Source organism: Equus przewalskii, chromosome 11, assembly GCF_037783145.1.
Source record: "Equus przewalskii isolate Varuska chromosome 11, EquPr2, whole genome shotgun sequence".
In the NCBI taxonomy this organism is placed as follows: domain Eukaryota; kingdom Metazoa; phylum Chordata; class Mammalia; order Perissodactyla; family Equidae; genus Equus; species Equus przewalskii.
The window spans coordinates 21205674-21208474 of record NC_091841.1 but is presented as its reverse complement, the minus strand read 5'-3'; the positions used below and the strand labels follow the sequence as shown (position 1 = coordinate 21208474).

Genomic DNA, 2801 nt, shown 5'->3' with positions numbered 1-2801 from the left:
GGGGCAATCGTCCTCACCCCCCCCCAAAAAATCACAAAGTATTTTTATTAATGTATCTTTTGATCCCCATGATTGCCCCAAAATATGGGTCTTGTGGGCATTTTAATCCCCATTTTAAAGATGAGAAATCTGAGGCTGAGAAAAAGAAAATGATTTGTCAAAAATAACCAGGAAGAGGAAACAGTATAAAAATGACCTCTTAGTCCCCGTCTCCTCATCTTTCAGAGAACATTTAGCTCTACCCAGCAATGTTCTCTACCCAGCAATGTTCTAGCGGGACATCCAGGGTGTTCCTTGTGTTTAGGACAAGAGGAAACTCATCATTGCTCTCTTCAAAGCATCCTGAAGCTCTCTGTTCCTCATGCTATAGATCAAGGGGTTCAGCACAGGGGTGATGAATGTGTAAACCACAGACATTACCTGGCCCCTCTCCGGAGAGTAGCTGGAGCTGGGGCACAGGTAGATGAGGCTTCCACATCCATACTGGAGCACGACCACAGTCAGGTGGGAGGAGCAGGTGGAGAAGGCCTTTTGCCTCCCTTCTGCAGAGTGGATCTTCAGGATGGCAGCCACAATGAAGGCATAGGACAGAGTGATCAGCAGGAAGGGGATGGTGAGGACAGTGACACTGACCACAAACAGAGTGGCCTCATGGACATGAGTATCTGCACAGGCCAGTCTCATGACAGGGAGGACATCACAATAGAACAGGCTGACTTCTTTGCTGCTACAGAAGGGGAGTTGGAAGATGAGCACAGTCAGCTGCACGGCCAAGATGAACCCAAGCATCAGAGATCCCAGGGACAGCTGAACACACAACCGCCAGCTCATCATGAGAGTGTAATGCAAAGGGTGACAGATGGCCACAAACCGGTCATAGGCCATGATGGCTAGCAGAATGCAGTCAGCGCTACCCAGGAAGATGAAGAAGAACATCTGGGTGCCACAGCCAGGCAGGGAGATGAGGGTTCTCTCTGGGGACAGGATGCTGGCCAGAGTCAGAGGGGCAATGGTGGAAGAGTAGCAGACCTCCAGAGCTGCCAAGTTGGCCAGGAAGAAGTACATGGGGGTGTGGAGAGAATGGTTGATCCAGATGATGAGAGAAATGGAGACGTTGCCGCTGATGCTGACCAGGTACATAATCAGGAAGGTCACGAAGATCAGCATCTGCACGTCGGGGAGTTTGGAGAAGGGGCGGAAGTGGAAGTGAATCATCCCAGTTTGGTTTGCATCCTCCATGTATTCAATGCATTGGGCCTGCTAATGGCACAGGCACTGCCTCCTAAGGATAGATAAAAGTCAGGACACAGGGTTCCCGCAGGATGACCCATTCACCTCCTGGCTTCGTCCTTCCCTCATCTCTTCAACTCCAACCATCTTGTTCTCCAGTCTAAATTCATCAACTCACTTCTACAACAGTTTTTTGCTGTTCTAATCACCTAGAAGTAGTTTACCATTGAAATTTTTTTTTCATTGTGGTAAAATATACATTACATAATATTTATAATTTTAGCCATGCATAAGTGTACAATTCAGTAACATTAAATACATTGATAATGTCACGTAACCATCATTTCTATCGATATCAAAATGTTTTTATCATCCCTAGCAAAAACTTTGCACCCACTAAACAATGACTCCCCATTATCTCCTTCTCCTACTAGTCCCTAGTAACCTCTATCCTTCTTTGTGTCTCTAGGAATTTGCCTCTTCTAGGCAACTCATAAGTAGAATCATACGCTATTTCTCCTCTGTGTCTGACTTGTTTCACTGAGCATAATTTTTCAAGGTCCATCCATGTGGTAGTAAACATCAAAATTGCATTCCTTTTTATGACTGAATAATATTCCATTGTGAGTATATACCACCTTTTGTTCATCCATTCATGTGTTCATGGACACTTGACACATTTTGACTACTGTGAATAACGCTGCTGAGAACATTGGTGTACAAAAATCTGTTCAAATCAGCACCAGTATACCATTCCAAGAAATCAAGCCTCTCTACTCCCTTAATCTCTTGCCTGGTTTTCAATAGTACAGCATCTGGTGTCAAATCGTCTAGGTTCTAAATCCTTATCTGCCATTAACCAACGGTATGATCTTGAGCAACTTGTTGAAGCTTTCTGCTTCCATTTCTTTATCTATAAAAAAAATTAGGATACAACTATTGACTGTTGCGAGAAGTAAATGTGCCTGGCACATAGTAAACTCTCCATAAATGTTCGCAATAATCATGAATACTAATGTTCTTCCAGTTTTTCAAGACCTCCTTGATGCCTCCCGTTCCCCTACCTAAGCCCTCTTTCGGCTTTACTCCTTGCCCAGTCCAACCAAGATCTATAATCTGTCTCTTCTATTAGTCTTTTGCCAATATTGTCACCATCCTTGGCTCGTTGACATTATGCCAACCCTATTAACTTCTAAATATCCAACATCTCTATATCAAGGTTGAACATGAATGAAGAAGTTCACAAAATTCTGCTGATTGGTGCCACATTAGACATAGAGTAGCATTATCAACCCTTGCACTGTCCCCACTCCTCTGAGTCAGCTCCTCCTTCTGTTTCCAACAAAGACTAGTGCAAATTTCCCTGGTCTCTTCAAGTCCTCTCTTCTACAACCTCCTACTTCACTGATAGTAGATGACTCAGCCTCCAACTTTACAGACAAAATGACAGAAGATTCCTGGAGGCAACTCATTGTCATTCTCACTAGCTATGGACCTATAACATTCTCTGCCTAGCCGTATATCCATAACACATTCCCTTATGCCTCTGTGGACATGTCCCTTCTCCTCTG

At 44.2% G+C, this 2801-nt stretch overlaps 1 protein-coding gene across 1 annotated transcript; it reads right to left on the bottom strand.

The window, feature by feature from the left end:
• Nucleotides 1-281: 281 nt before the first annotated feature.
• LOC103564929 (olfactory receptor 10V1-like) lies at nt 282-1272 on the bottom strand. Its single transcript, XM_070566063.1, has one exon. The coding sequence runs from the start codon at nt 1237-1239 to the stop codon at nt 301-303; it is 939 nt and encodes a 312-aa protein (XP_070422164.1). The 5' UTR covers nt 1240-1272; the 3' UTR covers nt 282-300.
• Nucleotides 1273-2801: the final 1529 nt, after the last annotated feature.